The 15,880-nt window shown below is 34.6% G+C and overlaps 1 protein-coding gene across 4 annotated transcripts; it reads right to left on the bottom strand.

The window, feature by feature from the left end:
- Nucleotides 1-292: 292 nt before the first annotated feature.
- LOC131069593 (E3 ubiquitin-protein ligase DIS1) lies at nucleotides 293-14,721 on the bottom strand. 4 transcript variants are annotated; one of them, XM_058005101.2, is made up of 6 exons: nucleotides 14,495-14,704; nucleotides 14,260-14,349; nucleotides 14,049-14,116; nucleotides 6,135-6,533; nucleotides 1,081-1,467; nucleotides 293-989 (listed from the first exon to the last, which is right to left on the bottom strand). In XM_058005101.2, exons 4-6 carry the CDS (start codon nucleotides 6,342-6,344, stop codon nucleotides 669-671), a joined length of 918 nt encoding a protein of 305 aa, XP_057861084.1. In that variant the 5' UTR covers nucleotides 6,345-6,533; nucleotides 14,049-14,116; nucleotides 14,260-14,349; nucleotides 14,495-14,704; the 3' UTR covers nucleotides 293-668. The 4 variants fall into 4 exon arrangements, with proteins under 4 accessions (XP_057861084.1, XP_057861081.1, XP_057861082.1 ...); XM_058005098.2 differs by lacking the exon at nucleotides 14,260-14,349; XM_058005099.1 differs by lacking the exons at nucleotides 14,049-14,116; nucleotides 14,260-14,349 and having other exon boundaries at nucleotides 14,495-14,721.
- Between the last annotated feature and the right edge of the window lie 1,159 nt (nucleotides 14,722-15,880).

Below are 15,880 nucleotides of genomic sequence, written 5' to 3'. Positions count from 1 at the left end.
GTTTATATTACCATTGTCTTTATTATATCATTGCATATTTGCTATTTCTGATATTTCTTACTAATTCTAATATGAATTAGTACTGCAATCAAGGAATGTAAAGACAACCCACATAGCAGAATTTTTAAGCCATTTGTTACGAGGGAAAGATTAGAAACTGTGGAATAAAGATAGCCAGCATTAAGTGGGGTCAGCTTTAACTTAATCCAGGTTGAAACCTCTGAATATCAAGAGCAACTTTCACAAACTGAACAATGCAAAAACTGCAGCAATTGCAGTCAGTTCAATCATAGGCACAAAATGATATTTCAATAATTTAAGCTAATAAAGCATCAGTAATTGTAGTTTTGATGAATAGTTTTCATCAAAGATGAACAGCAGATAGATTTACAACGAAGCTCCACATTTAGCAAATACTTCATTTCTTAGGAATGTCAAGATATCAAAGGGCGTATCCTTTGCAGGTTATGTATTCATCAGCTATGGCTTTCCGTAATCATTTCAGAGGATGCGCTACAGTGTTCTAATTGAAAATAATTCTGAAGCTTCTGCAGAGGTAATTGAAGATAAGGATGGCTTATATATCAGATCTTTGCCCTTCAAATGAAATTGAAGAGCTTTAAGCAGCAGAAAAATCACACGACATTAACCATCAAATGCCAAGCTAATTATTGCTCCTTCCAAATACGTCCAGTTACTCTCAGTTTCAATTCTTTCCTTTCACCACCAGAAAAAAACAGTGCCATGTTTCTTTGGATGATCAGTCCATCATGACTATCACGCACCTTCCTGTGGCTATCTCTAATGCTTCGTGGCACTCCTTGCCACAGTAATTTCCGACCATTTGCTCCAACCTCAAGGCTGTAGCTAAAACACTTCGCATCATTATCATCTCCCATAAATCGCAAGAAAGCTATGTATACAGGTGCCATTCCCAACTGAAATGCTTCAAAATGTAAGCAAAAGAACTGCCCAAAACAATTGAATACCTGCAGATAAGGGTATCATAAAAAGATAAGAACAAGAATATAAAACATCTTCTGCACGTAAAAATCGGTTTGAATTGAGATTAGGACTCACAGTTAACATCCACGTAGCATTCTCAACCTCATGGGGATTTGACTTCACGTATCGATGGTTGAAAGTGCAACCACAATGCATATCCACTTTATGATCATCTCTTAAATGAGCTACAAGAAAAGGAATGTCGCCAGTTACAGTACACTCAGAACCAGCATATGGACAATTGTATGGCCTGAAAATACAACGGCCCTCATGGCTTTCTTTACTGTAGTAAGGAAATATTTCCTGGCAACCATGCCTCTGGTACTTGCAAGGAAGTTCAAGGGAAGCCGCTACCTTTTCCAAGGCCAAGCATCTGATGTTACCAAGATCATGTCTGCATGTAGGGCAACGGTTGTGAACTCTGGATTTACATTGAGAACATAGTGTATGACCATTCGGACACTGCAACCATAACCACAGTGCAAATTCAAGTCCACATCAATTCATGATTTTCCAAATAACAAAGTCAATTGATGAAAGGACTGTAGAGATTAAATAGCATGGCCAGAGCATCAAATGAATTTTCCAAATAACAAAGTCAATCGATGAAAGGACTGTAGAGATTAAATAGCATGGCCAGAGCATCAAATGAAAGACGAAATCTCAAAAATTCCAAATTTCCAGAAAAATATACAGGTAAATTATTGAAGATCCAAAAGAAAAAAATTCAATTGCACAACACTGAAGCTCCCCAAGTACCCAATAATCTAGCTGGCGGTATTGGCATAGTGTGATGATTTAAATGTCTTGTTGTTCTTGCCACCAAGGTTCAAACCCCAATGGAGTGTTATTGTTGAGTGTTTATGTTGGCAATGAGGTCCCTCATTTGCAACCTCACTGGTTCATTGCTCTGGGTCAATGCCACCAAAGTTCATAGCTCATTGGAGTGTTATTCTTGAGTGTTTATGTTGGCAATGAGGTCCTTCATTTGCAATCTCACTGGTTCATAGCTCTGGGTCAAAAGCATTTACTGGCCCCTCAAAAAAAAAAAATCCATAATCTCTGTTTTGCACAGAAATAGATTTGATATCTGGGTATAGATACAGCATATCATCTAGACCTTCTGATAGGATATGGTTCAATACAGTCTTTTAAGTGGTTTTTAAACACACATCAAAAGCATAGAGCGTAATCCAAATATGTGCACACATCATAAGAGGAACCTTAGGTAAAGGCTTATGTATTCCATAGAAGGCACAGGTTCAAGCCCGTGTGTGAAGTAATTTGACCCTCCTTAAAACGTTAAAGGTAAATGAGACCAAATCGATTTCTTGATTGAAAGTGAACTTAAAAACTACCTAGGTCTTAAAACTATCAAAAACATATAAATCAAATATAGGGAATAAAATTATAAATAGAATATGTCAACAATAATATATAAATGTAAATCACAAAAAAAAAAGGGTAAACGAGACTAATTGGTGTCTTGATTAACACTGACCTTAAAAACTACCTCGGACTTAAAATATGAGAAATAAAATCATAAATAGCATATGTCAACAATAATATATAAATGTAAATCACAAAATAAAATAAAATAAATATTAATACAAAGAGAATGATCTATTATAAATTAAAAATATATATATATCCACTAATATGTTATATAATTTGTAATCTGTGAGTGTACACACATGCTTAGAACATCTTTTTTTCAAAGTTCTATGTTTTTTTGCAGTTTTTGGAAAGAAAAAAAACACAAAACCTAAAACTGGATAGAGATTAGGTGGGACTTGGTAGTGCATTCATGCATATCTGATGCTGATGCAACCCACATGTGATTGCTTGTTCAGATACATCTGAATGTTGTATATGGGCTGTATGGTATCTGTACCTGACATGTATTGGGGCTGATTGCTAGTGCATCTATGCACACCTGATACAGACCACCCTGTGTTCAGATACATCTGAATGCGGTATATGGGCTGTATAGTATCTGTATCTGGGAAGGACGCAGGAGAGGCTGACTATGTGGGACATCTGGCAATTGTGAATAATACTAAAGATAGCACAGTATAACTATCAACTTGATAAAATGTCATTACTGCTGCTCTACGACTGTTTTATCCTAAGTCACAGAATACAGCGAATTTCATGGATGGAGTTCAAATTTAATCGAATTTCAAACTTTTATTAAAAATTCGTTCAAATTCAGCCATAAATTCGTCTGGCCAGGACATCATTTTTTCTTATTAAAGTTAAAATTTTAAAAAGCATTTTTCTAGGGTTTCTGAAAAGCGTTTAGGGTTTTTTTGAAGATTTTTGGCGGATTTTCTCTGTAAAGCGCTGCTATCTGCCTCTAAACACACAACTCAGCTGGTCACAGGTAGTCTTTGTATATGCTTTGTACCTACTGGGTCACGGGTATTCACTTCCGTGGTTGCAAAGGTCGCCGTATACATATAGCAGTATGAGACTTGAGGCTATTTTGATAGCAGTGTGAGACTTGAGGGCTATTTTGATAATTTATTAGAAGTATGCATATATTTAAAAATAAACAATATTATGCAAGGCAAATTTTATCCGCATTTTTTTTTTCGAATTTTTCCCTTGTTGAATTTCATCCGAATTTCATGGCTGTTGAAATCAAATTCGAATTCGAACCTTGTGACTTAAGTTTTATCCATATGGAGCAGATATCTAGGAATGTTCTTCCTGCATCCAGTAACACTTCATAAAAAAAATTTAAACATCCTACAGAAAGGTATTACTGTATTTCTTGCTTTATGGCATTATTTGGATAGCAGTAGAGTTACTCTTTAATCAATCTACAGGGTGCATGTATGCATTCATTCATAGGACCATGTGCAATCCAAGGTTGGAGGTGAAAACAAGAATTATTTTCCAAGGTTCTCTCTAGAGCTTTACCTTAGCGCCAATAATGAAAACATATACTGGAACCTTATCTTACTGCCAATAAGGTAAACACTAAACAAATATCACCTAGTGCAACAAGTGAAGAGCAGTTAATAGTTTGCTTAAATTCTTTTAAAATGTTGTTGCTCTTGAATGGGATACTAGGTTGATCATATTTTTTTAGTTTGCACAGCATCAATGTACTGGCAAAGCAAAGACCATGAAACAGGCACTGCCAGTTCCAGAAGTGTATGGTCAAAGGTATAGAAGTAATTGGACTTTGGAGTAGTAAATGCATAAGGCATATTAATGATTAATCAACATGAGATTTCCAGTCCATGAAAATGAGTAAGAATGCTTCTGGCAGAAACTGTGGGCTTATTTTTATCATATGTTATAAGGTTGCAAAATCTGATGTTCAACTATTAAGTGTCATGAATAAGGCAGAATACAGTTAGCACTCAATTCAGTGATACTGATAAATGAGAAGACCCAGATGTCCGGTGCCAGCCAAAATACAAAAGAAAAATGACAAACAAATCTAAACTCCGCATAAATTTAAAGCAATAAAAACTTTAAACACTACCTATTTCAATAAAGTATGGTGGAAAAGACAGATGTGCTAACTCATCAGAAGGATACCACAGATAAGAAAGTGATAATACCTATTTCAATAAATGTATGGTGGAAAAGACAGATGTACTAACTCGACAGAAGGATACCACAGATAAGAAAGTGATAATACATCTGACAAAGGTGGAACAAAAATTCATAAGAATATTTCTGACTGAGCATACTTTCACAAACAAATAGAGAAGGTTATCACCAGTTGAATTCACAATGAAAGTATTTATCTCATAGAAAAACTACAAATAGAAACAGTTATCACCAGTTGAATCCACAATGGAAGTGGATATCTCATAGAAATCGACAACCAAACCCGCCCATAAGGGATCAAGACATTGATTCTACTATACGCATACCAAGAGCAAATGAAAGAAATGTCTAAATTCTTGCCATGACTCATACAGATTACAGATATGCCAATGTTTTGTTTATAACTTTTGTTTGGTGCCTATATATAAAATGATTTTGGCTACCTAAACAAACATATGCCTTTTTAGCCATCTGTAAACTGCAAGCTTTCAGCTATATGCAAGTCACCAAAATTATCGTTTAGCAGGTTGGCACAATATCGGAAATCAAAAAACTGGCAATGACGTCCTGTCTCTGGTTTTGTACTGAACATTTGTCAAAATCATTTGAAAAATGATACCATCACCATGTATAAGAGCTTCAAAAGACCAAGTTGGAACAAAACACTCATAAGGTTGGCACTCTATTCCTGTAGGCATGTAATCAGAGCAAATGAAAGAAAAATTAACAGCACAGCTACATTCACTCACCACTCCCCATACACAAATGACAGTTCTGTTTAAAAAAACTGTTGAGTGACTAAATATCTACCAAATAGACATGCTTATTGTTCCATTTGTAAAATTGTAAACCACCAATGTTATAATTAGCAGGTTGGCACGCTATTAAGAATCAAACATCGAGATATGAATGAAAGCTGTCCCAGATTCCGCATAGGACATCAACATATTATTCTTCGTTATTCGTTTATCAAACTGCTTGTGAAAGGGAACTCTTCAATATACTCAACAAGATTCCATTTCTGCCTTGTTTTGTTCATGACAAGCACAGAAGCCAAATCTTGTACCCAGAAGGGGATCTAGGCTCAAATGCCAATGAGCATGCAACATCCTATGAATATGAGGTCTGAATCTACAGTATTGGCTACCACACCAGTTTTGTCAATTTCAGTGTCTAGAAAAACTACAATTCATCCTTTTAAAGCATGGATGTGGTCAAGTAGAGAAAATGCTTTCAGAGGATGCCGGGCATATAAAATAATAAAACATAGTAATTAATACTACTGCATACTACTGCAGTTTATAGAGTTGTTTAAGATCAAGTCAATCATTTTAGACTCTACCTAGTTCTAATTATGAACTGGAGCAATCCAGAGTGACAAAAAAATCTCTATTTTGCTTATAATTCCATATGACACGTGATAAATCACAATTTTCATCAGACATACGAACATTCATTCAATAAAAAAATTATAAATTTGGTAAAGAAATTTTTTTCCTAATCAAAACAAATAGGAAAGAGTCACAAAATTCAACAAGGTTTAGTGTTTGTCAAACCTGGAGAATGGGAGGATACATAGAATTAGTGCATACTGGGCATTCCAGTAGTTCATGGACACTACTTGCAGCAGTGATGTTAGATTTGACTGTAAGACGGATGGAGCTTTTCACTTCACCTACATCATGCTCTACAGGATTTGGAGGAGTTGCATCAATAACTTCTGGCACTTCATGCATGTCTGCACAATGGATATTGCCTGATGCCATTACCACTCTCAGACAGCAAATACCGTTGTACCTACAACCTCACAACAGATATCTCCAAGGTCTTTAGAATCCTGTCTAGGCCAACGATAAGAATGATGAATTTTACCGAAAAGTCCATCAAAGAGCAGTCAAAATCTCATACAGCCAAAAACCCTGGCCGGCAAGCTACCATGCCTAAACTGTCCATACCTGCAAGGCACATAAACCAGCACGCTGTCATTCCATGAAGTAGAATATAGGATATAGAACCAAAAAGGTAGATCAAAAACATCAAATAAACCAGTTCACCTACCTATATTTACCAGGTACACCTACCTATATTTAACAGGTACTATTTACCTTACCAAAAGTATGACACAGATTGAAGACATTTGAGTTGTCACATGAACTAATAGTGAAACTGTGCATTTAGGTAAACTTGAAAACACAAACATCAACCAAAAACCAACCACAGGCTACATTAAGAAAAGATTGTAGATGATAAATAAAGATATGAAAAACTAAAATGGGAACATTTTTCAAAAATCGATGAATAAAAATCACCTCCAAAATATCTACAATAACAAAATGGAAGGTGCCTTTTAACATTGTATGATGTATCTAATAGAGCTCTGGTTCACATTTTGTTGTTTGTATAAGATCAAGATGTCCTCTGTGTGAGACAGCCTGTTTCTCTGTATCATCCATCTTGCTTCAGATATTCTCGCTTTATGTGCATAAAGTCAATTTTCATGCAAAGAAAGATCTCTACTAAAATTTGCTTTGTTTCAAATTTCGTTAAGAGAGTTGCATAGCATAAATTATATGTCCAACTCAAAGCCAAGGGTGGTGGTTTTATAATATTATTATTTGGTCATTCCTCATAATTATTCTTTGCTTATAAATTATTGATACGAGTTTTCCACAGTCCGTGAGGTAATAATGCAAGCTTTTGGTTTAAACAGTGTATATTTTTCAGTCAACATTTCTGATCACACTCAGTGATCCATCATTAGGAAGAGCAATATGTGGAATTGGAGTGCAGGGAATATGTGGAATTGGAGTGCAGATCATATAAATAAATTATTGGTATAAGTTTTTGACAGTCCATAAGTTATAATGCAAGCTTTTGGTTTAAACCGTGTATGTTTTTTAGTCAATGTTTCAGATCAAAGTCGGTGATCCATCATCAGGAAGAATGTATGATCTGCAATCCTATACCACATATTCCTCTTCCTGATGATGGATCACCAACTTTGATCTGAAACATTGACTAAAAAACATACACAGTTTAAACCAAAAGCTTGCATTATTATAAATTATTATTAAAGAAGGTATTACAAATGATGATTGGCAAGGCTTTTTTTACCACCAAGCTTCGTTGAAAAGTCGAAAACGTTAACCAATTTATGTAAATTAAGTGTAAAGTTCCCCTGTTCTCAAAAAGTAATCTAATGGGCACATGACACCTGCAACCATAATTTGCCATAAAACCATACCTATGCCGCAACCATAAACCTTATGTTACTATGTACATCATCTTTCTACAAAGACACTAACCTCATAATTTCTAATTTACTTCTATCAATTGATATCATCTATCCTTTCTAGCATGCTCTTCACTTTAACGCCCTCACATACAGTATCCTTGGACCAGATCCTCTACATCCAACCTTTAGGAATATATGCACACATGTTGTGTGTGAACATACATTTGTGTGTGTACATGTGTGCATTCGCATGTGTCTACGATGAATTCCACTACACTCAAAAGTATATATCATGTTTTATATGAATGTGGTTCTTTTTCAAAAAAACTAGAATGACAAAATTTTAACGATTGTTCAATGTAGCCAATTCGTGGAGAAAAAGTTATCTACCAATATTAAACAGAAAAAAATGCATGTCCGCAGGTTAATAGGATGTGCTATGGGCAAATGACCTTCCATCCATCCATTCAATATAAATAAGTTTTATCATTTAATTGCTCATTTCATAAATGAGCCTTTCATCTTTCTTATAGCCCCCTAACTCTCCAAGGACCTTCCTACCATCTAAAGTCTCCACCACTTTCAATGTCAATAAAAGAAAATAATGCATGAAAGAATTGCATAGAATTAATTAAAAAAAGGTTGCAACAAACAGTTACGGAGTTTAAGACAACCTACTGAATGAAAATGTTAATGCAACAAAAGACTTGACAATATAAAAGCTGATATGAATATCATATAAATCAACTTGTTTTGTACAAGAACCTTAACATTGACTACTCTCAAGCACTTTGGTAGTGACATTTTGTGGATTCCTTAAAACATTGTTGAATGTGGACTTTCGCTATCTTCAGAAATTGGTTCTGGTGTCATGAAAATCGTTACATAGATAAACTCTGTGACCCTTTGGAAAAAAGGTGATCAAAGGTTTAAAACCTACAGTGTGCAAAGTTTTGCCTGCACTTTTGCAAAAAATTTAAGAGGTGAGGAAGGGTCCGAAATTTGATCATGTTTTTAATAAAGAGTACATTAATGCTAAGCAGGTAAATATTGAATTAAAGAGCGGCTCCATTAAGATCAATTTAGCAGTCACAACACATTACTACTGCAAAGCCCCTATAATAATTTCTGACGAACACATTACTACTCCATTAATGCTAAATAGGTAACTATTGAATTAAATAGCAGCTAAATTAAGATCGATTTAGCGGTCGCAACACATTACTACTGTAAAGCCCCTATAATCATTTCTGATGAACTCCCCCTTTTAATTAAACATGTTGCCCACCCAAACCTAAAGAACCAACCCTCTATTTCCCACTGACCCTTTGGTTGTCCATGTAATGGTGTCTAACAGTAAAGATGATTTATTCTCCTGAGTGCCCCCTTTAAAATTCTCTTAAGTTTAACACTTTTTTGGAAGATGGTGAACTTTTACAAGAAAAATCATGTGTTGGGCATGTTTATTACTTCCATATTTAATTAATACCAGACTGAATGATTTCTGGTCAAGATTTCCCCTTTTAGTTAAATGTGTCCCCAGTGACAACCAAACCAATCAATCACCTCTTCTTTTTTGAGAAGAAGTTAACAGAAAAATTCACAGGTGCTGTTAAGCTGCTTGGATCGAAGGTTTTGATGTCTATTGTTATTTAAAAATAAGCTGAGGATCCTTGTAAACCTTTTTAAAAGTAATATAAGGTCCCTCCAATATAACAAGGCTTTCCTCCTTTGGTTGAGCATGTTCCAATGCAAACCTAAACAATTAAGTTCTCTATTTCTTCTTTAAAAAATAACCAGATATTAGAAGAAAAAAGAAAATCAATGATGTTGCTCACAGTAAGTGCTAATGCTGCTCCCAATCCCATCTCTGGTCAATGAAGTAAGAAGTCCTTCTGATAAAGAATTCTAGAAGTTAAACCAATTTGAAACTCTTTGTTTGATCCTCATTCAACCACGGAAGGTAAAAACATTTTCACATCAAGATGAGAGAACAGTCTGACGATTATTTCTTGAGATACCAATAAATTTTTCAGTTGAAATTCTCGTGTTAAAAATTTATGGTTACAAATTTTACAAGAAAAATCAAAGATACAACGATAGTCAGCTCGCAATCCTAAATGTAGTCACAAGTCAAAAAGCCTGACTAATCTAGAAGTTTAATGCAGTTTGTGATTGTCTGGTTGACCACCATTCAACTACTGAAGATGAACAACAAAAAAATCAGCACAAGGATCAGAGTGCGGTATGCCCCTTATTTCTTAAGATATTGCAAAGTTTTCCCCTTGAAACTCCTCTTCATTTAGGATCATCTACCTAGAATGATTAAATAACATGAGCAAGAAATGATAGCAAGAACCAGCTATTGAATATAGAAAATTCACCATACGAAAAAAAGAGATGTTGTGAAGTCTCCAAAAAAGTATAGCCATAAATAAAATAGTGAGAAATAATTGAGATGCTTTAAAACCTTTTCCAACCTAAACGATGGGTTTATCATAGCATTACAAAATGTAGGCATGATACATTCAAAGGAATTAAGTTTACACATAATAATAGGGAAATCTCCTCCTTATCACACTTTGATGAAATAAACTTGTCCAACAACAAATTGGCACCATATATGACTAGTGGCATAAGTTGGTAAATAATCACCTTCCCTCCTACTTCAAAAAATCAAATCAAATTAAGCCCGCCTTATATTTTTTGAAAAATAAGGCAAGCTCATAAAATGATCATGAACATTCCACATGACCCTTATACTTTTTCAAGTAACAAATTATTCATTACTCTTGTATAGCTTCTTTAAAGCACCATATTAGAAAATTCCACCTATATGTTTGATCACCCATTAAGTTTTTAACAATCTTTCACAGAAGCTACAAACTTCATCCATGGAGCTTTTTTGCCGACATCCAGTTTGAACTCAACCACTTTGATTGCCACATGCATGTTAAAATACCAAGCTTGATACAAAGACCTTATTATTCAACTCATGGCAATAAAGGTCAAACCATCTCCCTAGAATTTGTGACTCAATGGGTTTCTGAATTTACAATATACTAACACATTCCTCTATTGTGTCTATCTTCTTCTACTCTTAGCTAAAGCTCTCTTTTATCGGTGTCTAATGATGTGCATAAGCTCTCTTTTATTGGTGTGCCTAATGATGTGCATACATATTCAGGCATATAAAGTTTACGGTGGACTTGCAATATAGAGCTTAGAGTCCTAGGTTAGAGTCGAATTGCCATTCAGTTTAACTTCCATCTAGTGAAAACTATCAGACATGTAAAGTTCAGGGTGAGCTAGTAATTTACGGATTAAAGTCCTAGGCTAGATTGAGCTAGCAATTCAGGTTAATTTCCATCTGGAGAAAACTAAAATGGTATCAGACAATAAGAAAGACAAACTCATACAGTCCAATGAGATTTCTAAAAATTAAAAGTTTCAACCTCTAAAAAATATATGACCTTTGTTTATCTCCTAAGTTCTACTAAATCTCTCTTATTGGTATGTCAAAATGAAGACTCTCCAAACTTTACATTCAGGTTTTTGTATGGTGGAACCAGCTTGGTAAATTCTAGCTTGGAAAGAAGTAGTAATTCACGTAGACTTTTTGCCTTAAAGTAAAAAACATGGACATTGGGAAAGATAACCTTGTACCTCGAGAGTCAAAAAAAACACACTTGTTTGGATGAAACTAGACCAAAGGTTTTTGAATCTCTAGGTGTAGTTCTAATGGGATTTCCAAAATTCAAAAAACCATTTCCAACCAACAAAAAATCATTTCAAACACAAAATAGTGCATCATAACATCACAAACATTGCCAATAACTTAAGTGTCTGCGCAAACCTAAGTCACAGGATACAGCGATTTTCATGGATGAGGTTCGAATTTAATCGAATTTCAAACTTCTATAAAAAAAAATCGAATTTAATCAAATTTCCTCCATAAAGCACTGCTATCCGCCTCTAAACACAACTCAGCTGGTCATGGGTATTCTTTGTATATGCTTTGCATCTATTGGGTCATGGGTGTCTGCAACTGCTGGGTCGCCCTCGGATTTTCTCCAGCAAGGGTCGCTATTCTGATAATTTATTAGAAGTATACATATATTTAAAAATAAACAAAATTATAGAAGGCGAATTTTATCCGAAATTTTTTTCGAATTTTTCCCTTGTCGAATTTCATGGCTGTCGAATTCGAATTCGAATTCAAACCTTGTGACTTAGGCACAAACCATACAGTTCTTTGTTCTTACCAGTTTTCATATATATGTTAACTTGAGGCAAATGCATACTCAAACCAGCTGCATATGTAGCACAGAATGTTAGGCTCTAAAATCTCAATGATAATGAGGTTCCCTATCCAAACAACCCCCAATGTACCAAAACCAAGAAGTCTGATACATGTCCAAGGCATATGAACTGAAAAACAAAATTTATTGAATGCAAAACTTAGAAAATACAAACGCCAGGTAAGCCACATGAAGCCTCAAATTTGAGCTAATGGATATATGCATATGCCACTAATACAAATTTTTCAATGACAATGTAGCAATATCATTGAAACGATGAGAGAAGAGAATTTGTTAAAATTGCAAAAATTCAGATCTTCAAGAGTGAGGACATCAGTGCATGAGGCACCTTAATAATTAAAATGTGATTCCAACTTTTAGGAATGCAAAAGTAATGATTGAATTAGGAATTGCACTCATTCTCAAACTGTAGCATGTTACAATTATAACATTATGTTTGCAAAGGCTATACTAGTTTTATTTCTGTAATCACTCTGTAAATCAAATATTTAATATTATTCTTTTAAAAAAACTTCCAGAGTCCAACGGATTATAATTTATGAATGATGATAATGAAACAAAACCGTAAGAAGATGACCCAAGTTCAAATTTTTATGACACCATAAGATGACCTTAAGCTCTGGCATTTAATGTGGATCAGGCGTAACAATGATTCAACAAATTCAAATGTGATGCATTCAGAAACCTTACAAATGTGGTCCGAAATTACATCGCACTGTGTTTAAGAAATGACTTCAAGAGAGTCCATGGGATCATGGAATACAAGTAGTGAGGTACACTAATAGAACGTAACCCAGTTTCACATCCTCCCCACAAGGAAAGAGCAAACATGCAGTTACATTATTCTGTAAGAGCTACGGTTTATAGAGTGTCATCCGTGTTTACATTTCTCAAGGATATGGATCAACATACCCTTCTTTGTTAAAGGCGGAACACAATCTCACCCAAAATTCACAAGAAAAATTACTAACTTCCAGATAAATTTGGTGTTGGCCCAATAATCCCAGCTGTGTTAAGGTGGCAGTCACGCACACAAGCTCACCCACATCTAACCAAGAAAAATAATTTTCAGGTACCACAACGCAATTAATGGTACCCAGACAGACAAAACACATAAACACATAATGGCTGTATAGTCCAGGGGCTAGAAATGGAAAGATGCCAAAGGGAACCAATAGATTTTAAATATTAAAGAGATAAGAAGTGTATTACATGTAGGTTTTGACAAAACCAAGTCTCTGTTGACCTAGTGAATACTAAAGCAAGGATTACTTGTCTAATGCATATGCTCAAATCCAAAGCAATAACGTACGCAACATACAAAGCCTGCTGGACTGCGATCAACCGGTTAGTTGGTGGGAGTTACAACTGGCAGGCCAGATTCGACACCGACCCAGGAATTCCACCTTCCCAACCAAACTTGGGTGTTCACCTGCAAAAAATTCCTCTTTCATGGCACATAATGGTTGAAAGTATCTATTCCCTCACCTTCTAGTTAAAGGGTTGGCTCGCGGGGTGAACCAATGGGGTTTTCATACCAGACACCGGTGTTCAAATACCATTTGCACCAAGATCAATATAAACATTTCTAAATATGCGCAATATGCAACGAAAGTGGCATACCTTAACGTTCAATACAAACAATAAACGAAATAGACATTTAGCAATCTGGTTTATCTTGATTAATGTTATGCATCAAAATGAGAGACTCGAAGCATCAGATAATTGAAATACTAGGCGGTTGATTCCAGAAGACCCGCACAAATAAATAGACTACGAAAAGTCAGTCAAAAATTGAAAACTAAAAAACAATAGTTAAGATAGAAAATGCAAATACATAAACCGAATGCAATTAGAAGAGAAAAATAAATGAAACCAAGTAAATAATAGAAAAAACAACAAGGTTTCCTTACTCAGGGCAATGGCGATTTGATTCCATGGTTAGCGAGCCAGCATATGCAGAGATTTAAGCGCATGCCCTCTGCCACGGCAATGCACGCACAATCAATAAGCCCAAAAATCTCAAACCCCAATACGTAGAAAGGGAAAAAAGATAAAAGATTTGAAAATGGGAAAAAACCCTGAAACCAAAAAATAAAAACACAGCCATTGGCGAAACTATACCCTTCGCCTACAATTCTGCCGGCCTGCAAATCCTGCAATGCAAAACCTCGCAAAACGTCCAAAATAGAACATTCCCCAATTCTAATCATCCTAAAGCAAGATTTATCAACCGAATCCCACTTCTGTTCAAATTTAACCTCATATCTTTGCCGATGAATTCTCAAATTTCGCATTGAACAGCTCATAAACAGCTCAAATTTTGAAAAAAACCAAGACATTGAAAAACATCACGTACCGTTGGATAAGAAGGACACCGCGTACAGATCAGCAGAGTGAAGAATGGCAGAAAGGGGTGAAGAAAACGCCATGATGTACATCTTTCTACCCGCTCATCTTAATTCTGGAATTAATTCATCAAATATCATGTATTAAAATATGCAACGGATCTCAATAAGTTACAACGTAATCCTGGCCTTCGGTTGGTGGATGTTTATACGTAGACGGATTCCAATACTGTTATTAAATCTGGTTGGTAGATATTTTATTGTAGATTTTTTGTGCACAACCTCTTCGAATTTTGTTTTTTTATTTTTGGATTTTTAGAGGGAAGATACCTCCGATTCCTTAGCCTGATTTTTGAATACGTTTGGAGGGGACATAACTTAGTGGAGTGGGTTTTTTTCTTACATTATTTTTGAGTGAAGTGCAAAGAAAGTTAGAAGGGGATTTCAATTAAATGAAAATGATTATACTATTATCATTTGTTGGTCATGATAAGGACTACGTTGACACAAAATATTATAGGGTTTGTTACATGTGGTTATAAGCACATTTCATTCAAGTTTCCTATCAATTATTTGGAATTTGGGTGATGATAAATTTGTTTATATTGTGAAAAATATGTATGGTGAGATGGGTGGAAAAAAAGTGTATTTTTTATTTTTGTTTTATGTTATTTTGAGTGTACGTTTTTAACATATGATTTTAGTATTGATTTTAATTTTATTTTTAAATTTAAATTCTAGATTTAACAATTTGATATAAAAAATACATATTTTAAATTGATATTGGTTCAATTCTCAATATCTATTTAGTCATTGGTAGTAATTCTTTAGATGTGCATGATTCTAAAGACTTCCACCTAGCTCATTAGTTCTCTTGGTTCAACTATTGTCAACGATATCATTTATATTTGTAGACACCCAAAATTGTCCAGTCATTTATTTAATTATCTAAGCTTAATTCTTCTATTAATTAAATAAATTCTTAAATATTTAATTAATTCATTTATCCTCTTCTAGCCTTATTTCTCATTTAAATAAATACATTTATTTATTTAAATTATCCTTTTCCTAAATTAAATAAATATCTTATTTATTTAATTGATCCCACTTCTTCTATTAATTAAATAAATCTTTATTTATTTAATTAATTCATTAACCTTTTCTACCTATGACACATGTCATTCATCTCTTAATTCATACACTACCTACCCCTTTCATTATTTTATTATTTCTTTTACCTACCCTCTAATCATAGCCGACCTCCTTTTACACCTCTCAATCTTATCCCTCCATTTCATATAGTGTCTTCTATATAAGGAGATACTTCCTTCATTATCAAACCCTGATGAATTTTATGCACTTGACTACACTACGATCCTACTTGCAACCACATTCTG

This window comes from Cryptomeria japonica, chromosome 3 (assembly GCF_030272615.1).
Source record: "Cryptomeria japonica chromosome 3, Sugi_1.0, whole genome shotgun sequence".
Lineage (NCBI taxonomy): Eukaryota > Viridiplantae > Streptophyta > Pinopsida > Cupressales > Cupressaceae > Cryptomeria > Cryptomeria japonica.
Note: the sequence above shows the minus strand (reverse complement) of the source record. Positions and strands in the feature narration are given on the sequence as shown.

Bases quoted from the DNA above. Each gene is read 5' to 3' on its own strand.
- LOC131069593 (XM_058005099.1), bottom strand. From the start codon at position 6,344: ATGGCATCAGGCAATATCCATTGTGCAGACATGCATGAAGTGCCAGAA. The intron at 1,468-6,134 runs GTTTGACAAACA...TTATGGTTGCAG, and splicing joins TGTATCCTCCCATTCTCCAG to TGTCCGAATGGTCATACACT. The intron at 990-1,080 runs GTGAGTCCTAAT...CCTTATCTGCAG, and splicing joins ATGCTACGTGGATGTTAACT to GTATTCAATTGTTTTGGGCA.